General features: G+C 48.7%; 1 protein-coding gene across 3 annotated transcripts in view; it reads left to right on the top strand.

Moving 5' to 3' along the window:
- The window catches only part of Prkn (parkin RBR E3 ubiquitin protein ligase), a 1,150,905-nt gene that overhangs the window by 1,125,390 nt on the left and 5,965 nt on the right, over positions 1–19,550 (top strand). For all 3 annotated transcript variants that reach the window (XM_045158191.1, XM_045158190.1, XM_045158192.1), the window contains one exon: positions 11,523–11,640. In XM_045158191.1, coding sequence (XP_045014126.1) covers positions 11,523–11,640 — 118 coding nt within the window. The remainder of the gene's footprint in view (positions 1–11,522; positions 11,641–19,550) is intronic.

Raw genomic sequence — 19,550 nt, forward strand, 5'->3', positions numbered from 1 at the left:
AAATAATGACAGCAACAACAGAAAATGCCCTATGAGGGACAGCTGCCGCCCCTCCACTCCATCTCCATAAGGTCAGCAGCAGGCCAGCGGCTCTGCTTCGAATACGCACAATTCTTCAGGGCAGAGTACGGGAGTCACTTCTCAGCTTGCAGAAAGCTCCGTGTGCCATCGCTTCCCACCACAGACACTTCTAATCCCACAAGGTCTGTCTATTTGAATGAACCCAGCATGACGCCACAGCCTAGCCCGTGGCTGTTTGGTGACCCACTCCAGACCTCACGGCTGTCTTAATTACTGCTCTACGGGATTTTTTTATAATCATGGAAAATGCTAATAAAAATTTAAAAAAAAAATTACTGCTCTATCCAGCAGGAGAGGATCTGACTCTACTTTGGTTTTTGTTGTTGCTGTTTTCGGTTTTTCAAGGTAAAGTCTCACTGTAGCCCAGGCTGACCTGGAATTCACTCTATAGTCTCAGAATATCCCTGAACTCACAGCTCTCCTCCTACATTGGCCTCTTGTGTGCTGGGATTTCCTTGCTTTTTAAAGTTTGCATCCTAGGGGGCTGGGGAGATGGCTCAGGGGTTAATGGTGCTTTCTTACAAAGTCTGCTGGGCCAGGTTCAATTCCCCAGCTACCGATACAAAGCAAGACAGGTCTTTATGTACAGTGGCGAGAGCCTCTGGTGCACTCATGCACACACGTGTGCACACACACACATGCAAATGAACTTTAAAAAATGAAGTTTGTATTCCAGGACTATTGGCACGACCAGTAAGGCAGCTGCCCTGGAAAATGCCTCTGAGTCATGGGTGCAGGAGTCTGGAGCCCCCAGGCATACTGGAAGGGAGGAAGGAAGGAAGGAAGGAAGGAAGGAATGAAGGAAGAAAGGAAGGAAGGGACTGAGGGCAGCTTCCCTATTGGGTCTCAGCCAAGCCCACCGTTTGGGCTGGGGAGATGGCTCAGTGGGTAAAGTCCTTGCTGCACAAGAAGAGGAACTGAGTCCCGATTCTCAGAACCCACCAGAGAAGACAGCAGTGCTTCGAATCCCTGAGCCAGGAGGCAAGGTCAGGAGGCTCCCTAACCTTGCTGGCTAGCTGGTGCAGTCCAGTCGGTATGCTCTAGGTCCAGCCAAATGCCCTATCTCAGAAAGTAACCTGGAGGGACTGGAGAGAAAGCTTGATGGCTAAGGTGCTTGCCTGAAAAGCCCAAGGACCAGAGTTCAATTCTCCAGTACCCACATAAAGCCAGATACACAGGGTGATTCATGCATCTGGTGTTTGTTTGCAGTGGCTAGAGGCCCTAGCACGCCCATTCTCTCTGTCACTCTATCTGCCTCTTCCTCTCTCTCCCTCTCTCTCCAATAAATAAATAGATAAACTATTATTTTTAAAAGAACAAAAAAGAAAAAGAAGGCAGAGAGAGGCTGAGGCCCAGTGGATGAAACGCTTGTCTGCACACATGGACACTAGGGTTCAGATCCCAGCACCCAAGTCAATGCTGGCTGAGTACCGTGGCCCACCTGTAGTCTCAGGTGGCGAGGGGCCCCCGAGGCTGGCTGGTTTGAACAGCCAAAGCAGCGAGCCCTGAGTCCAAGCGAGAGACCTTGCCTCAGAAAATAAGGATTGAGTGCATGAAGAAGACACCCAATGCCTCTGCCCTCAACCTGCATGCACGTGAACACGCACCCTCACATACAGGTATGTCCACACACATACACATGTGCACACACACGCGCACACACACACACCAACCACAGCAAAAAGAAAAAGACATAGGAAGAACAGGAGGCCACCCTGCGTGTGAGGCTCCAGAAGCTCACAGGGCTGGAGACTGTGACAGTGGAAGTAAAGTGGTGAGGACAAGGCCACCTCGATTGACAGAGAGCTGGAAGACAGGCTGAGAGAAGCGACCACGTGATGCCGACACTCGATATCTAACCAAGAGGCAACTAGATAAAGTAGGCCATTCAAAATGTCAAGCTCGGGAGCCGGAGGGATGGCTTAGCGGTTAAGGCGCTTGCCTGCAAAGCCTAAGGACCCAGGGTCAATTCCCCAGGACCCACGTAAGCCAGGCGCACAAGGGGGCGCACGCATCTGAAGTTTGTCTGTAGTGGCTGGAGGCCCTGGCGTGGCTCCAGGTGGCTGTCTTCACAGAGGTGTGCAGCGGGCAGAGCAGTAGACACATAGAGCTTCCCAGAGGAGGGAACCAGCCTTGGGCTACGGCATTGCCTGTCTCCAGTTGATTGTCCCTGACTACGGTCCCTGCCCAGATGGCTCAAATCCTTCATCAGAGGCCAAGCAGGAGCTGCACCTCCCTCTGAGGGGGACGGACAGTGGCATAGCCGTGGCTCAGGAACATTAACATCCCTTGAGAATTTTTAGCCCTGTGTCCCCCTGCAGAGGTCTCTTGGCCACTGGCAGCTGGAATACAAATGTGGTCCTCAAGTTGAGAAACGGTAACATTTTGTCTCCCCGGAGAGCGGGGTTCCACTATCTAAGCATGTGTTTCCTGAGTGACTTGTAGGATTAGGTGAAACATCCTCATCCATGCTCTTCTCCTCCCTACTCAGGACGTGGCCCAAGTGAGGCCCAGGCGGTGCCAAAGGTCGGTGACAGATCTCCGTTAGGGTGAGCCCGTCTTCCTGACACGCCCCTCCGTCTCGTCTACGGGAGCTAAATTAATGCCAAGGACAACACCGGGCGCTCTGTGGAACATTTCCACAGCAGTTCACCTGCGTGAAAGGGTTTTCTGTGGAGCAGAAATGGCCCTGGGCTGGTCGTCAAAACAATCAGTTTGATTTCCTTCGCTCCCAGGCAAGTCACTCAAATGCTTACAACCTTTCCTCTGTGCCACTTGGGGCCAGTAAGAGCTACTGAACTATAAATAATGAAATGAGGATATATGTGAGGTATTTTACAAGTCATAAAGTACTACAGAATGATAAAACTGTAGGTTTTAGGCTTTCTTAAGGCTAGATGCTAAAAATGTCAGGCTAAGTATATAGAGGAAAAAAATGTAAGATAAAATTGAAAAGACAAATGAAAATGTGCTTTCATACACACACACTTCTTTCTTTATAAATTACCTAGTCTCAGTTATTTTGTTACAGAAACAGAAACAAGTTATGAGTTACTTAATCACGGGTTGAAGAGATGGCTTAGCAGTTAAGGCCTAACGACAAAGCTTAACAACTGAGTTCAATTCCCCAGGACCCAAATAAAGCCAGATGCACAAAGTGGCACATGCATCTGGGGTTTGTTTGCAGTGGTGGGAAACCCTGGTGCATCCATTTTCTCTGTCTCTGTCTTCTCTTTATCTCTCTGCTTGCAAATAAATTACACAACACACACACACACACAGTCTCCTAATTTACAATAGAAAATTCTGCTGGAACAGAATAACCGAGACTAGGTAATTTATGAAGAAAGAGGTTTCTTTTAGCTCACGGTTGGAAGTGTGCCCCATCACCTCTCAGCTGGAGTTACAATTCCGCCCCTCCAGCTAGGCTACTCACAGTCCTGGAAAACTTCATCTGGGGCCAGCAGCTTGCCTTAGCAGCCATCTCATGGTCTCCACATCTCCACTGGGTCTCCACTGCAATCCATGGTCAATCCTCACGGCTCCATCAGGTCTCCATGCAGGTATCCAGCAAACCTGTTTCAGACCACCCATGATCATTTCCAAAACACAAGACCACATTGCAAATCCAATTTGACCCTCTCTTTCCTGCATTTCTTATACTCCACAATATAAGGGTGCCAACTTGTTGATCCAGGAGGGAATAAAACAGATTTTGAAAAACAGGACATTCCTTCAGCATTCAGCCCCTTTCAAAAGACTACATTCAGAAGCTGGGCGTGGTGGCGCATGCCTTTAATCCCAGCACTCAGGAGGCAGAGGTAGGAGGGTCACTGTGAGTTCCAGGCCACCCTGAGACTCCATAGTGAATTCCAGGACAGCCTGGGCTAGAGTGAGACCCTACCTCGAAAAACCAAAAAAAAAAAAAAAGACTACATTCTTTCTGATGTCCCAATGCCGGTCAGCTGGCCCAATCTCAATAGTTGTAATCTCTCACACAATTGCAGCTAAATAGGCAGAAGTTTTGGCCTAAAGATTACATTTTTTCTTTTCCATATCTCTCTGCACACACCAGCCCATTTCTACACAATGCAACCCTGCATAAATTCTCAGGACATGTGCATAACAGCAAGCCTCTCACGCAAACTTCTTCTAGCCCAGTTCAGGCAAAGCTCTTTCTCACCCTCACAAGCCAAATCTCACAGTCCATACTTACTACTACATTCAGGTTTTTCCACTCTGACCAGAATAATCCATCAAGCTGTACTTACAGCACTGTAAGGCATCTCTTAGGTCAAGATTTCAAATCCTTCCACATTCCTCTTAAAAATCAGCTCTACAAAGCCAAAGCCATACAGTCATATGTCTAGCAGCAAATGACACCACTTCTTGGTACCAACTTTACTGTTACAGTCAGGTTCGCATTGGTGGCAGAAATCACCTGACCAAGAGCAGCTTTTGGGGGGGGGAAAAAAGGTCTATTTTGGCTTACAGACTCAAGGGGAAGCTCCATGATGGCAGGGGAAAATGATAGCATGAGCAGAGGGTGGACATCATCCTCTGGCCAACATAAGGTGAACCACAGCAACAGGAGGGTGTGCTAAACACTGGCAAGGGGAAAACTGGCTCTAATACCTATAAGCCCATCCCTAATAGTACACTGACTCCAGGAGATATTAATTCCCAAATATCCACCATCTGGGAACCTAGCATTCAGAACACCCAAGTTTATGGAGGACACCTGCATCAAACAACCCACAAAAAGTGTGCTCCACCACGCCTGGCTTGATGACTACTTAAAACTTTTGCCCTCCTCCATCATTCTGTTATGGGAAACTGAGTCACACAGAGCTGGCACTAGAGAAAGAGTAGAGAATCCAGAGATTTATTCATGTCTACACGGACTCAGGGCAATAACATCCAAAGCCCGAGCACTGAGCTCTGATGACTCAGAGTTTTTTTGTTTGTTTATTTTTATTTATTTGAGAGCGACAGAGAGAGAAAAAGGCAGATAGATAGAGAATGGGCACACCAGGGCCTGTAGCCACTACAAATGAACTCCAGACGCGTGCGCCCCCTTGTGCATCTGGCTAACGTGGGACCTGGGGAACCAAGCCTCGAACCGGGGTCCTTAGGCTTCACAGGGAAGCGCTTAACTGCTAAGCCATCTCTCCAGCCCTGACTCAGAGTTTTTTTAGGTAGTATGGCAGGCAGTCTAACATCACCTTAAGTTCTTTACACTATTGGTGGGTTAAAATTCTGGGGTACGTGACTGGGAACTACAAACAGAAAATTACAGTTCAGGAGAGTTTGCGTGCGGCTGCACTAACCAGAGAACATGTTACAAGCAGGATGCAGTTGCGTGGATTGGGAGGAGACTCGGGGTCATGCTGTCTCTCTGGGAAAAGACTTGCACAATAGAAATTGCTTCAGAGTGTCACCACGGTCTGGCTTTTCTGTCAGAGTTCTCCTGCCACAGTTCATGTTGAAATGTTGATGCACCAGCTCATTTCCGTGTAGCTAGCAACAACCAGTATGAGCAGACACTGATTCCTGCCAGGGCAAGTCTCATTTTCCCCTCCAAGCAGCTGCAAAGCTCCTATGGTCACCAGATGGCACTAAACCCTTATCAAAAATGCTGTGTTTCCAAGACGCAGAAATGAAATAAAATGCCCTTCTTTGATTCTTACACAATGTATGCATGTTTCACCACAGCACAGTATAATTATTATAAATAATTATAATATTTATAATTATTATATATCTAAGTCTTTTTTAATGAAATTGAGATAACTAGGATTGGCCATTGTAGATACACACCTTTACCCATCTGCCTGGCTACTTGAGTGCACACAGTGAGGAAAAGAAATCAGAACCCTGGATGCACAGGGGTAGCAGCGTCCTAGCCGCAAACCTTTTGTTCCCAGGCAGGTTAAAAATGAGGGAGAACGGCTGGTGTGTGCTCCTGGACACATCCAGCCAGGTGAGGCGCAAGCGTGCGGACACAGCGCGTCCACACCGATGCGTGTGTTCCAGGCCTGCTTGTTATTTCCTTCAGCCAGAACCAGCTCCCAGCCTCGCCCTGTGAGGAGTGCAAAGCAGGCCGGATGGATTTACAGACCTGACCCAAGAAAGGAAGGTCGCCTTTGGCTCGGCTATGTGTCGACCAAGTTTGTCCTGGTCACTGTGGAGGCCTTTCTAAGCATGTGCCAGTTGGTTCCCCTGCCATCATGGAGCTTCCCCTTGAGTCTGTAAGCTAGTTGAAGATGGGTTTCATGCCAGCTGGTGAGAGCCTAAGAGGAATGGGGGAGGGCTCCTGGACCAGAAGGAATGCTGCTCAAGGACTGTGATGCAGAAACCCTGCCCGGCTGCCCCTGGCCTGAGCTGAGGATTTTGTTCCTGTGACCCACACCATCCCATTGGTACATTATTATTTGAAATAAATCCCTGTGTCCCACATGTGTGGATATATACCCTCCCACCTGTTCTTTTCTATGGGAACCCATGCTAAGGCACTGGCGCTCATCCCTGATAGAAGTATGACATATCCCAAAGCCATGTTGTTCTCGTCCGTCATACAAGGTTGGACAGTGGGGAAGACTTAATGAAATTCAGGCACAGTTGCTGTTGCCACGCCTGACAGATCACAATGGGAGCCCAACAGTATGAACTTTCCTCACCCACGTGTCCCCCAGAATCACACGCTACACTGCCTTACAGGAGACTGGGAGATGGCCGTGCACAGCTGAGACCATAGCGCACGGCTCTCTGCACCCCAGTCCTCTCCCTGCCCTGGGTGGCAGCACGCACTGACCTTCTGCTGGCCCTGGTTCTCAGACAGGATCCCCAGGCCAGCGGCCTCAACGCTGCCACCCTGGAGCTGGCTCCATCACAAATCTGGGGGCACTACACCGGACCAACTGACTCAGAAACTGGAAAAGAGGGGAGATTAGCCCCATCTGTGTGTCAGCAAAAGATCCTCGGGTGACAGCGATGTGTGATTCATAAGCACGGCTCCATGTTGTGTAAGTGCCTCACGCAGAGACCAGTGGTTTTTCTGTTGTCCTCTGTTCACCGAGGTCACTAGTGTCTACGGCAGTGCCCGGCCCATCCTAGACACTAATGGGTTTGAATGTGCAATGGCCTTTCTCGGCTCGAGTGTTCTGTTTGGGAGTGCCGTGGGACGTGCAGGAGGCGGATCCTCGCTGGAGGAATCGCATCTCTGTGGCTAAGCCTTGAGGTGGTGCATCGCAGCGCTGTCTCCTCATCCTCTCTCTTGCGCTCCCTCCCTCCTTCTTGACTGGAGAGGCAGGGTGGCCAGCCGCCGCTCGCTCCTAGAGCCATCTGCGCTGCATGGGGGAGTGTGTCCCCTGCAACTGTACACCCAAATAAACCCTTCCCTAAGTTGCTTCTTGTCGGGTATTTGGTCACAACAATAAGACAAATAACTACACCCAGCAAATGTTTGTCAAACCAAGGGAATTCTGTATCCATTATAGAAAAACTTAGAGCCCTCTTTCGAAAAAAAAAGAAAGAAAGAATATACACATACACACACTATTTTTTTATTTTATTTTATTATTATTATTATTGTTATTTGGTTTTTCGAGGTAGGGTCTCACTCTAGCTCAGGCTGACCTGGAATTCACTATGGAGTCTCAGCGTGGCCTCGAACTCATAGTGATCCTCCTACCTCTGCCTCCTGAGTGCTGGGATTAAAGGCGTGCACCACCACGCCCAGCTACACACTATTTTTTTAAGTGCCTTTCTAGATCACATTATAAAGCATGTTCAAGAAAGCTTGGAATTTACAGTGTAGTCTGTGTCTACCAGTCCTCGGCTAGAAACCCCAGTATGTCCCAGCATGCTGATGATTTATTTATTTATTTATTTATTTATTTCACACAGGAACCTTGATTCTCTCAAGGGCCACTCAAAAGTGGTGGTGTAATTTTGTTGCTCACCAGCAGGGGGCAGGCTACTCACAAGCCGGAGCATATCACTATTTGACTACAGGCTGGCAAGGACTGTGCAGGGCAAGCTTCAGTAATGGTGTGGCAGTAGTGTTATCTGGCACTGGATTTTGATGAGCAAAGTGAAATTTAAAAGCTGGCATTGGGGCTAAAGAGATGGCTCCGTGGTTAAAGGAGCTTGCTTCTAAAGCCAGATGGCCTGGGTTCAATTCTCCAGTACCCATGTACCCACAAAGTGGTGCCTGCACCTGGAGTTTTTTTTAACGATTTATTTTTTTATTTATGTATTTACTAGAGAGGCAGAGGGAGAGAATGGGCATGCCAGGACTTCCAGACACTGCTGAATTTCAAACACATGCACCACCTTGTGCATCTGGCTTTATGTGGGTCCTGAGGAATTGAACCTGGGTCCTTTGTCTTTGCAGGCAAGTGCCTTAACCACTAAGTCATCTCTCGAGCCTTGAATCTAGAGTTTGTTTGCATTGGCAGGAGGCCCTAGTGTTCCCATACTCATACTTCTCTCCCTCTCTCTCTCTCTCTCTCTCTCTCCCTCTCTCAAATAAATGTTTAAGCCATTTATATTTTCAATAATGAGAAGCTACCTGACCTTTTGAGGAATTGGATCTAATTTCTGACTTTCAGAATTAGAATATACTTGTTCAATTTTTTGCCAACCAAAGGTCACAAATTTCCTAATGCAGGAAAGAAAACACTGATGTAAACATCTCAAGTTGCTCTAGCTTACATACCTACGTCTATTAGCCACTATTTCACCTAGAAAAGCCACCAATGTGCTTTTCAAACTGCCTTGAGGACCTCTACTCTTAAAAGATTTGACTTAAGACCAATGGAGGCTTCAGCAGTCTTTCCATGCAAGTCACCATGGTCTTAATATCTACATCTCTATAAGCCAGAGATGAGAGTGTGATGTAATGACACAAAAGATTTCTGTGACAGTGCACCAGCTCTGCACCAAGCTGTGTGTGTGTGTGTGTGTGCGTGTGTGTGTGTGTGTGTGTGTGTGTGTGTGTGTGTGACTTCCTCCTGAAGGGAGGAGTGTGCTCTCCGTCTCAAACCTCTACAAATGAGAGGGTGCCAAGGCTAGTAGTCTGTCCCAGGTCTGACATAAAGAGCAAATAAGGAAGCCAGGCTTGACATCCAGGCATGGAGCACATCTTAAGATAGAGACGCCTCTAGTCGGTCCCTGAAAGATTGTCAATATCGAAAACAAAACCAGTTGTCCCTTCTGGAGCCCTATATTGCAGAGCATGCCAATATTTAACCTTGTTCAGGCCATTCCACTCTTTCTCTGCCTCTTTTACTTTTTTTTTTGTTTGTTTGTTTGTTTTTCGAGGGAGGGTCTCACTCTAGCCCAGGCTGACCTGGAATTCACTATGGAGTCTCGGGGTGGCCTCGAACTCATGGCAATCCACCTACCTCTGCCTCCCGAGTGCTGGGATTAAAGGCCTGCGCCACCATGCCCGGCTTTCTGCCACTTTTTCTGAACATATATAGACACACGTGTGTATGTACACACATGTGTGTGCATGTGCGTGTACATGTGTGTAGAAAGAGATATATGGGGGCTGAGGAGATGACTCAGCAGCAAGACTGTCTGGAGGATTCCTGGAGAACCACTGGTCTTCAGTCCAAGTTGGAAGCTGGCTTCCAGTGCCCACAAAGCACATCAGCAGTAGGGTAGATGCACCCACCAGCAGAAGTAACGCAGTCAGGCAAAGAGCCCTGTGCTATCTCTGAGCCCCCAATATGTAGCCCACCACCAGAAGGGCCACCCACTCTGGGGGAACAACCTTCCTAACTCCATCAGTCCTTCCTGGAAAAGACCTCATAGAGCCCAAAAGGCATGTCTGTTGCTTGATTACTCATCTGGTCAACTTGAAATTTGACAACAGAATTTAATGATTACACATGGAAAGGAATGCTGAGATATGATATCTACATTCTTTTTGTTTGGTTGGTTGTTTTTGTTTTTTGTTTATTTGTTTGCTTGCTTTTGGCTTTTCAAAGTAGGGTTTTGCTGTAGCCCAGGCTGTCCTGGAATTCACTATGTAGTCTCAGAGTGGTCTCAAACTCATGGCGATCCTCCTACCTCTGCCTCCAGAGTGCTGAGACGAAACACGCCCAGTGATGTCTACATTCTGTGTAGAACTGCTGGCGGCCTGGTGGGATAATGAAACCACAAGCTTTATGCCTCTGGTCTCATCCAGGAAAACAACCACAGCTTACCTGCTCCTCTGAGTTAGCCCCATCTCTCCCGGGTATGAAACACCTGAGCCTTAGCCAGCTGCAAGTGACTCTTGGAGCAAGGCTCCCCCTGGCCACAAGAGAACCAGGTGACTGTTACACAGGCCCATGAAACACTCCTCCAGCTTGACCCTGACTCGCCACTGTGACTAGGCTCTAAGGTTTGGGGAGTTTCTCTTTTAGCCCCCAACTTTCAGGAGGCAGAGGTAGGACGATCACTGTGAGTTCAAGGCCATCCTGGGATTATAGAGTAAGTTCCAGGTCAACCTGGGCTAGAGTGAGACCCTACCTCAAAAAAATAAAATAAAAGCCGGGCGTAGTGGCACATGCCTTTAATCCCAGCACTCGAGAGGCAGTGGTAGGAGGATCGCTGTGAGTTCGAGACCTCCCTGAGACTACCTAGAGAATTCCAGGTCAGCCTGGGCCAGAGTGAGACCCGACCTCGCAAAACAAAAAAAATAAAATAAAATAAAATAAAAATATAGGGCTGTAGAGATGGCTTAGCATTTAAGACATTTGCCTGCAAAGCCAAAGGATCCCAGTTCAATTCTCCAGGACCCACATAAGCCAGATACACAAGAGAGCACATGCATCTGGAGTTCATTTGCAGAGGCTGGAGGCCCTGGCGCGCCTATTCTCTCTCTCTCTTTCCCTTTCTCTCTCTCAAATAAATAAATACATAAATAAAATATATTAAAAATCATTTTATTAAAAAAAACAAATAAATAAATGAAAGGAATAAAAGTAAAGCCTGTGGAGTCACACTGACTCCTACATACCAGGGTCGGGCCACTGCTCCACCCCTCGGTCCTCAGGGTGAAATGAAGGTTCTGTGCTCACTTCATACCCAATAAAGGACCTGGCAGGAAGCACATACTGGCATTTATCATTCTGTCCACATTATTAACAACCCGCTAGATGTCACGCATTCCCACAGTAGGCAGGCAAAACCTCAAAACAGAGGACCACACGCTGTAACCCCTAGCCGTCTTTGCTCGGTTTGAAAGCCTACGCCAAGCACCCCAGGACCCACGCACGCCACGGCCCTCACACCGTCCCACAGCTGCCCACCATCTGTCCAACAAGTTCATATTTGAGCTCCCTGCCCAAAGGCGCTTCCACCCTGGAGAATTTTCTATACCCGAGCTTCAATCCCAGTCATAAAGACATGACTTTGAACTCCCTTCTTCTCTGCTAACCCAGGCCTACCAGGTGGATGAAAGGGCCGCCGAGCAAGCCCGCTGGGAAGAGGCCTCCAAAGAGACCATCAAGAAAACCACGAAGCCCTGCCCTCGCTGCAGTGTGCCCGTGGAAAAGAACGGTGAGTGTGGGCTGGGCGGGAAGTGCGGCAGCACTGAGCTCTCGTGCCCGTCCCCAGGGGTGGCAGAGGGGCTGCTAGGAGGCCGAAGCCATCTGCACTGGTCAGGGTTCTCTAGGCAGCAAAGCCAGTGCAATGGCTATATATTATAAAGGGAATTTATTAGCTGGCTTGCACACTACTTGCCAGGCAGTCCGACGATGGCTCTCTGCTCCCGAGAGGCTGAGAACCTGGTAGCCGCTCAGCCCACTAGGCTGGACGCCTCGGCTGGCCCAGGCTGCTGCTCCCGGCAGCCGCTGGTCTTCGTCCCCGCACGAAGGCGGAGGACGCTGCGCTCCAGCGTCCGTGGAGGGCGGCGGCAGGGTAGATGCACTCGCCAGCCGGAAGCAGCCTCGCTTCGCCTCCCCGGGCTCTCCGTATTCAGACTGCCGCGGGAAGAGCTGCCCACACCAGGGCGGGGTCTTCCGTCCTCAGTTAATCTCGCCTGAAGACGCCCTGGAAGACCTGCCCAGAGGTGCGCCTCCTGAGCCCAGAACCAGTCAAGTTGACCATCAAGAAAAACCAACAGGGGCTGGAGAGGTGGCTTAGCGGTTAAGGTGCGCGCCTGCAAAGCCAAAGGACCAAGGTTCAATTCCCCAAGACCCATGTAAGCCAGATGCACAAGGGGGCATATGCGTCTGGAGTTCGTTTGCAGTAGCTGGAGGCCCTGGTGCTCCCATTCTCTCTCCCTCTCCCTCTCTCTCTGTCTCAAATAAATAAATAAAAATTTTAAAAACTGAAAAAAGAAAGAAAGAAAAACCATCAAGTGGGGCATGTTGGTTCACACCTTTAATCTCAGCACTGAGGAGGCTGAGGTAGGATAACATGTAGTCAAGGCCAGCCTGGGCTAGAGTGAGATCCTACTTCAAAACAAAAACAAAACAAACAAGCAAAAAAAAAAAAAAACATCATAACACCTCAACAGAGTATGTGTCTCAGTTTAGCTCCTCCACATCCAGGTTTTGTTTTTCTTTTTAAAATATTTTTATTTACTTATTTGAGAGAGAGAGAAAGAAAGAATGAGGTAGAGAGAGACAGAGAGAGTATTGCCACTGCAAACAAACTCCAGACACATGTGCTTCTTTGTGCATCTGGCTTTACACAGGCCCTGGGGAGTAGAACCCCAGGCCTTCCAGCCAATACATCAAGATTTTTAACATTGAGCCCCAATGTTAAAATTCTTTTTTTTTTTTTTTTTTGTTTATTTGTTTTTGGTTTTCTGAGGTAGGATCTCGCTCTAGCCCAGGCTAACCTGGAATTCACTATGTAGTCTCAGGGTGGCCTCGAACTCACGGCAATCCTCCTACCTCTTTGCCTCCCGAGTGCTGGGATTAAAGGCGTGCACCACCACAGCCAGCTTCAAATTCTTATTTAAAAAAACAACAACTCATCTGGTTTGTTTATGGAATTCTGAAGTGTTCCAACATGGTGAACGCCCAGCCTAGGAGGAAGGCGGTAGTACTCTCCAGGGTGGGTCCTGCGGGGTGACATGCCCCGCCCCAGGTGTGAGCTGAGGCAGTGACTGAAGGTCTCTGGTAGGGCAATCGGGGGCAGCAGATGTGACATCACACAGGGCAAAGCTGAGCTCTGGGGACGAGCGCAGGAAACGCTGAGGGTCCTAACGACTGCTAATGACATTAGACACTCGGTGTCTGGTAACAATGTCCTGTACTTTCCAGACTGTCTGCATGGGACTCTCGGGTCCAGATCAAGGGAGAAGGGCGCGGTGCCAGCTCCACGGGACAGGTGATTCCAGTCGCCTCCTTGCTTGTGGCTGGGTCATCTGCAAGGACGGAGCATGTGAGCGCACCGGCCACAAGAGGGCGCTGTTGCCGTGCCATTCTGGAAGGCTTAGTTTTATTTAATTAACTTTTTTTTTTGGTTTTTCAAGCTAGGGTGTCACTCTAGTCCAGACTGACCTGGAATTCACTATGTGTCTCAGGGATCCTCCTACCTCTGCCTCCCAAGTGCTGGGATTAAAGGCCTGCACCACCACACCCGGCTCTAGATTTCTTGCTGCAGATAGTCCACCCTCCTCCCATCCTGTCCCCACATGACCTCTGCTGATATGCTTTCTTTTCTGTCGTTGTTGTTTTTAAATTTTATTTTATTTATTTGCAAATGGAGAGAGAGAAGAGTGACAGAGAAAATGGGTGCACCAGGGCCTCCCCAGCCACTGCAAAGAAACTCCAGATACATGTGCCACTTTGTGCATCTGGCTTTCTGGGGGTCCTGGGGAATCGAGCCTGGGTCATTAGACTTTGCAGGCAAGCGCCTTAATGGCTGAGCCATCGCTCCCACTGGCTAATACGCTTTCAGTGCTGGAGCTCATGCTGGGGTTTGGTTTCCCATCCCAGCAGCAGGAAAGGCAATGCCTTAAACTCCATAATGTCTTCTCCATGACATCCGCATTCAAGTGGTCCTTCCTAAGAAATCCTCCCCACCCCAGGCGTCGCCTCCCTGCAAGGACCGCAGTCCCTTCCTGAACGGCTCAGTCCCATCCCTGGTCCCTGGAGCATCCAGACTGAAAGATGCCCCTCACACCTCCTGCATTCAAGGCGCAGGGGCCCTGGCTCTCCAGCAGAGTGTGCTCCAGCAGGTCTCTGCTTGCCAGGCCCTCAAAGTGCATGCATGAGAGCTACCAAGTGTATATTAAAACCGCAGATTCGGGCTGGAGAGATGGCTTAGTGGTTAAGGTACATGCCCATGAAGCCTAAGGACCCAGGTTTGACTCTCCAGGTCCCACGTTAGCCAGATGCACAAGGGGGCGCACGCGTCTGGAGTTCCTTTGCAGTGGCTGGAAGCCCTGGTGCGCCCATTCTCTCTGTCCTCCCCCCTCCCTCACTGTAATAAGTAAATAAATAAAAATAAAATCTTCTTAAATAACCTGCAGATTCCTGGGCCTTGTCCAGACCCCACTCTCTAGATGTTAAGGTCATACCAAGGACTCCAAGGCCATCATGACAAGCTCCCTTCAGAGCCCGCCTCTTCCTCCCTGCCCCTCAGCAGGAACACGTGGCCTGTAGACCCTGCAGTCCACTACTGAAGCAAGACATGGCTTGCTGTTCCTCCAAAAGGACCAGGATAGAGTTTATGCTCAGACAGCAGTGACCGTGCTGGGAGCATAGGCTCAAGTTGCCCTGAATGACACGTTCCACTGTGGAACAGTTTACATGAGCTGGCATAGTCGCAAAGCAAAATAAAAAAAAAAGTCACAAATCAATGCATTTACCAGATACACTGGCAGGGGCATCAGGTGGTCATGTTCCAGCAGCATGGGGAGATCCCTGCTACAGTTCTTGAGAGCTATCTGGTGACATTCTTAGTTTTATTTATTTATTTATTTGAGAGAGAGAGAGAGAGAATGGGCCCATCAGGGCCTCTAGCCACTGGACACAAGCTCCAGATACATGCGCCACCTTGTGCATCTGGCTTTACGTGGATATACTGGGGTATTGAACCTGGGTCCTTAGGCTTCACAGGCAAGCACCTTAACCACTAAGGCATCTCTTCAGCCACCCCACCCCCTGCATTCTTTTTTATTTATTTATTTTTTCTAGGTAGGGTCTCACTCTGGTCCAGGCTGACACAGAATTAACTATGTACTCTCAGGGTGGCCTCCAACTCACCGTGATCCTCCTACCTCTGCCTCCCAAGTGCTGGGATTAAAGGTGTGCACTTCCATGCCCGGATCTCCAGCCACCCCCGACCCCGATTCTTAGTTTTAAGGTTGGTGGAAGATAATGGTGTGGAATGGAAGATGAAGTTTACCAATGAATGTGAAAGCTTGACTTAACAGTCACAGAGACATTAGGGCAAATACAGAGGTGGTGGGTGCCAGCCCATCTCTCCATCTGGGGGAGAACTGGGCTCTTCAAGCAGGGAGTGCTTTATCCACTGAGCCACTGCCCCACCCCCTCAGCGCAAGATTTTTAACCTCAGACCTGAAATGCTGATGAGGGCCTGAATTTAATGTTTATCACTGTAGGGCCGCCAGGACAAACACAGGCTCTAACAAACACCACAGAACATCACTGCCTAGTTGCTGGCTGGGCTCATGGCCTGTTGGCATCTTCAGCACAGATCAAGCTGAAATGACAGGGCAATGTCTGTGTGCAACACGGGATAAATCCAGGCACCTCTTCCTACAATGCTTTCCATCTCTGGACGTTTCCTCACGGTATCCACCTCAGACAGGCAAGAACGTTGGCCCCCATTCTCTGATCAGTAAGTGCCTCTGGCACTGAATTTGCCCACAGGCCAGGCCAGAGCAAGATGGAGCCTGGCAGGCCAGTGGGCTCTTCAGGACTTGCCTGTCAGTCGGGAAACAGGATTCACTGCCAGAAAGATCCCAGGCTGTGAGAAATCCATGGAAAGGTATCAGTAGCTCCCTGCCTGCATTGATGGCCCCATGTTGCGTAACAACTGAGACATAAGCTAAGCAGTGCATTGTTGGACTGTTCTGTCATTGTGCAAATACTGAGTGCCCTTACTCAAAGCTAGATGGCATAGGTCAATCCAGACTCGTACATATGGCAGGGATGGCAGAGGCTGGTGCAGGCATGACTCAGCAAATTGCTTGACAGTGAACATCGTTTGTGTGTGTGTGTGTGTGTGTGTGTGTGTGTGTGTGTGTGAAGAAGACTCTCTAAAGTAATAATAAAAGTATTGTTGCAGGGCTAGAGAGATGGCTTAGTTGTTAAGGCATATGCCTGCAAAGCCAAAGGACCCAGGCTTGACTCCCCAGGACCCACGTAAGCCAGATGCACGAGGTGGCACATGTGTTTAGAGTTGGTTTACAATGGCTAAATGCTCTGGCATGCCCATTCTCTCCCTCTCTCTTTCTCTCTCTCCCTCCCTCTCTCTCTCTCTCTCTCTCTCCTTTCTCTCTCCTCTGATAAATAAAATAAAAATTTATAAAAAAATTTTAAAGTATTGTAGTGGTTTGATTCAGGTGTCCCTCATAAACTTAGACGTCCTGAATGCTAGGTTCCCATCTGATGGAGATTTGGGAAATAAAGCCTCCTGGAGGGCTGGAGAGATGGCTTAGCAGTTAAATGCTTGCCTGTGAAGCCTAAGGACTCCGATTCAAGGCTTGATTCCCCAGGACCCACGTTAGCCAGATGCACAAGGGAGCTCACGCATCTGGAGTTCGTTTGCAGTGGCTGGAAGCCCTGGCACACCCATTCTCTCTCTGTCTGTCTCTCTCTCCCTCTTTCTCTATCACTCTAAATAAATAAACAAAAAATTTAAAAAGCCTCCTGGAGGCAGTGTATTGTTTGGGGCAGGTTTATGGATATTATAGCCAGTCTCCCCTTGCCAGTGTTTGGCACACTGTCCTGTTGCTGTTGTCCACCTTATGTTGTCCAGGAGGTGAGGTCCACTCTGCTCATGCCGTCATTGTCCCCTGCTGTCATGGAGCTTCCCCCCAAGTCTATAAGCCAAAATAAACCCCTTTTCCCACAAGCTGTTTTTGGTTGTGTGATTTCTGCCAGCAGCGTGAACCTGACTGCAACAAGTCTCATTGCTGGGACAAAACATCCAACCAAAAGCAGCTGATGGGAGAAAGGGATTTAGTTTGGCTTTTATTATCCAGGGAAAGCGTCATGATGGCAGAGGAGAGCGTGGCATGAGAAGAGGCTGGACATCGCCTCTGCTACAGCAGGTGGACAACAGCAGCAGGAGAGTGAGCTGAGCTCTGACAACGGGGAGTTGGCTAGGACACCCCAAAGCCCGCCCCCAGCAACACACCTCCTCCAGCAAGCTCCCCCTCCCAACTTGCCATCAGCTGAAGACTTAGCATTCAGCACACGTGAGCTTATGGAGGACACCTGACTCAAGCCACCACAATTAGTAATCAAATTATAAAAGTATGAACATGTAAACCATAACATGTTAGGTAGCTTCTTACCATTAGCAACTATTACATATTACACATAGTTGTATGTACTTTGCTGTGACTTTTCCCCTTGTTTTTATTCATCGTTAATTTTTTTGCATCGTGTGATGTACATGCATGTGCACATCCACACACCCACGTGGTGCCTGTGCACACACTTGTGCATTTGTGTATGTAGTCCAGAGGTTGACATCAGGTGTCTTCCATAATCATTTTTCTTTTTTTTTTTTTTTTAATTTATTTATTTGAGAGTGACAGACACAGAGAGAAAGACAGATAGAGGGAGAGAGAGAGAATGGGCGCACCAGGGCTTCCAGCCTCTGCAAACGAACTCCAGACGCATGCGCCCCCTTGTGCATCTGGCTAACGTGGGACCTGGGGAACCGAGCCTCGAACCGGGGTCCTTAGGCTTCACAGGCAAGCGCTTAACCGCTAAGCCATCTCTCCAGCCCTTGGATTTCTTTTTTTGAGATAGGGTCCACTCTATCCCAGGCTGACCCAAAACTCATTCTGTACTCTCAGGCTGACCTCGAACTCACAGCAATTCTCCTACATCTGCCTACAAGAACTGGAATTAAAGATGGGTGCCACCGTGCCTGACACACCTTATTTTTGTAGGACTGGGTTGCTCACTGAATCTGTGACCCTGTGGTTCAGCTAGACCAGCTAGGCAGCAAGTCCTGGGAACGCTCTTGTCTCCACCTCCCTAGCACTGGGATCACAGCCCATGTTGGCACAACCAGCTTTTATGAGGGTGCTCAGGCTCCAAATTCAGGTCCTTGTGCTTTCCGGACAATCACTTTACCCAGTGAGCCCCCTTCCAACCTTTTTTGAACTTAATATTTTAGCTAGCCTACACAAGAATGGGTTTCATGATGACATTCTTTTCTTGCAGAGATAAGAATTGAATTCAAGGCCTCACATATGCTAAGCAAGCAGTCTACACTGAGCTACATCCCAGCTCATTGTGACATCTTACATATTATTCATTGTATGTGCTCCACACCATCCTCCCCCATTCCTCTTTTCCTAATCCCTCTCCCCAAATATAATCTGTCTCCTGCTGTATTATCATATAAATGCATTGTTAATCTAAATGCCGCATGTGAAAGAAATCATGTGATATTTGTCTTTCTGCCTTGAATTACCCTAACCCTAACCCTCCTCTCTTTAGGCCCCTTCCCTTACCCATAATCCCCCTTCTACCGTGCCCCATTTTCACGTGACTGGCAGTGCAGCGGGTGTGTGTCTATTACACACCATGATGTCACTCGGTGAGGGGACTTTTTCAGCCCCATTATAACCTCATGGACTGTTGCTGACATGCCATCCATTGACCTGAATCTCCCTAAGTGGTATGGGGCCATATTGTTAAGTTATGGAAGTTTCTAGAATTACTCCTCCATACTGCGGATCTAGCAGTAGCCATGTGTATGTCAATCACCAGAAGGGAAGAGAGTTCTCTTTTGCCCGTTTGTTGTTACTTTTTTTCTTATTGTGTATGCATGTACTTGTGTGTGAGTGCAGACACACACATGCCACAGAACATGTGTGGAGTCACAAGACTTCGCATTCCCACTTCATCTGAGGCAAGGTTGCTCTCTGGACCTCGCTCTGTCGTTCCTTGCTGTGAGCTTCTGAGAAATGCTCCTGCTGCTGCCTTCCTTCTGGGGTTACAGATGCCTACCACCACTTCCAGCTTTTGAAAAAATATTTATTTTATTTAATTGAGAGAGAGAGAGAGAGAGAAGGAGGCAGATAGATAAAGAGAGGAGAAGAGAGAGAATGGGCACACCAGGGCTTTCAGCTGTTGTAAACGAACTCCAGATGCATGCGCCCCCTTGTGCATCTGGCTTATGTGGGTCCTGAGGAATTGAACCTGGATCATTTGGCTTCATAGGCAAATGCCTTAACCATTAAGCTGTCTCTCCAGCCCTGGCTTCCAGCTTTTTACCTGGAGTGTAGGGATCAAACT

The sequence above is a fragment of the Jaculus jaculus genome, chromosome 9, assembly GCF_020740685.1.
Source record: "Jaculus jaculus isolate mJacJac1 chromosome 9, mJacJac1.mat.Y.cur, whole genome shotgun sequence".
Lineage (NCBI taxonomy): Eukaryota > Metazoa > Chordata > Mammalia > Rodentia > Dipodidae > Jaculus > Jaculus jaculus.